This window comes from Perkinsus marinus (genome assembly GCF_000006405.1).
Source record: "Perkinsus marinus ATCC 50983 genomic scaffold scf_1104296958912, whole genome shotgun sequence".
Taxonomy (NCBI): Eukaryota; Perkinsozoa; order Perkinsida; family Perkinsidae; genus Perkinsus; species Perkinsus marinus.
The window spans coordinates 1-1761 of record NW_003206608.1 but is presented as its reverse complement, the minus strand read 5'-3'; the positions used below and the strand labels follow the sequence as shown (position 1 = coordinate 1761).

At 44.7% G+C, this 1761-nt stretch overlaps 2 protein-coding genes across 2 annotated transcripts; both read right to left on the bottom strand.

Moving 5' to 3' along the window:
* Positions 1 to 201: 201 nt before the first annotated feature.
* Pmar_PMAR014303 (conserved hypothetical protein) lies at positions 202 to 578 on the bottom strand (the record flags this gene model as incomplete). The annotated part of the gene is made up of 3 exons (XM_002773462.1): positions 202 to 299; positions 340 to 443; positions 490 to 578. Coding segments are annotated over 3 exons (291 nt in total), but the record flags the coding sequence as incomplete, so codon positions are not given.
* A 355-nt stretch (positions 579 to 933) lies between these two features.
* Positions 934 to 1641, bottom strand: Pmar_PMAR014302 (conserved hypothetical protein; the record flags this gene model as incomplete). Its single annotated transcript, XM_002773461.1, has 2 exons — positions 934 to 1033; positions 1542 to 1641. Coding segments are annotated over 2 exons (200 nt in total), but the record flags the coding sequence as incomplete, so codon positions are not given.
* Between the last annotated feature and the right edge of the window lie 120 nt (positions 1642 to 1761).

The following is a 1761-nucleotide window of genomic DNA, read 5'->3' as shown; positions in this document are numbered from 1 at the left end:
ATAGTCTTTGAAAAGAGGCCGGTCCACCTGACGGCCAAAAAACCAATTCCATCCTCCACATAAAATCGCAATTATTTCAACTCCATGTCGAAACCCAATGATTGAAATCAACAAACTCAGTATTTTCTTCGACGATCGATTTCACTTTCTGAGGGACTACCAAAACTAAGGCAGCCGTCTCGGTTGAATGCTCCCCGTCACCTTCTTCAGCTTCTCACTATTCGGTGCATCAATAGAAATATACAGTTGAGTCACTTGAGGGAGACTGCCCAGCTCCTCAGGGTGTTGTCCATTAGTAACTACCATCATCATACACCGTCACGCCCCACGAAATGATACCCAAAAACGTCGACATACTGTACGGAGGGCTGTGCATAACTCGGAGAAAATCGGCCATTCTCGGGTACATCACTGGTTCGCCCACCAACGACAGCGCCACATGTCTGCATACTTCGACAATATCCCCAGAAAACCATTCTTCGAGACTACCGCGGTTTGAGAGCTTCCGAGAAACTGTCTGTGTCCACCTGAGCGCCCTTCAGAGGCTTCACGACTTTCGATACGTGCTTCTCCAACATCTGATCTACTAACCATTTGGGGTCGTCCGCCTGAACAGAGATAACACCAGTGTTGGTGACAATGGGAATTCTCGTAGATTTTGATAATTTCACCCCAAAGTCGTGAGGAAACTCCCCAGCTCAGCAACACATACCGGATGGCGTCCTCTCGATGAGCCAACCCCCATCGCCGCACAGAAGGACAGTGTTGGCGACAATCGGAATTGTCGTGCATTTTTATCCATTTCAAGTCGTGTGTGAAATTCACTCTTCCTGTATTATAATACGCCCCTACTAATTTAAATAATTGCATAAGTTAACTCTTGAGCTCAGCTGAGGAAACCAGATATATAATACTCCGATCATCTCCGCCCACCTCAAAAGATCCCCATTTGAGAGCGTTCGGATGGGTACTCCCACGCCAACAGAATGTACATCGATTAGCACATGCCACGCTGGTTGTCGACTCCATACACCTAACGAACATGGTCTCTAGTAATCCTAGTGAAATGGAAAACACTGGTGAAAAATATATTTCACGACTACTGCATATCACCGCGAATATCGCGTTTTTCACAGAGTATTACGACGCCACTCCACGTAAAACGGGTAGTCGTGAAACTCCATTGATACCTTTATATTTAACGTTATCATTATAGCATTTTATTATACATCAAAATGATATATAAATCTATGATGGTAAAATAGAGATATCGAAGTTTTAAAATAATGCAGTTTCACCCGTGACATGGAAAACACTAGTAAAAAACATATTCCACATAAACGCGTAAAACACGTGATATGTTTAACGTGAAATGGGGTGATTCGTCCGGTGTAATTCGCCAAGTATTTTCACTTCACTTCATATCGCGTTTCTCACATGGAGTGTTACGCCACTTCACGTAAAACGGGTGAAACTCCAGTCCATCATCGAGTTATAATAATACCATAATCCCCAAAACGGCCACCCCAATGACGACCCACCGATGACTCTCAATACCATAGAAGGTATGCTTATAGCAACCGCCCTGCCGACGAAGGCTACTCAACACCCATCGACAGCGTTTTACTGCAGAGTGACTCCCTGAGGCTATCCATCCACCCAGGTTCGATCCCCGCATGTTGCATTTTTACCCACTAATTGATACCCCTTCGTCTGCAAACCCTCCTTTATCGAAGGCGTCATCATTTGCTTCAATAAAGG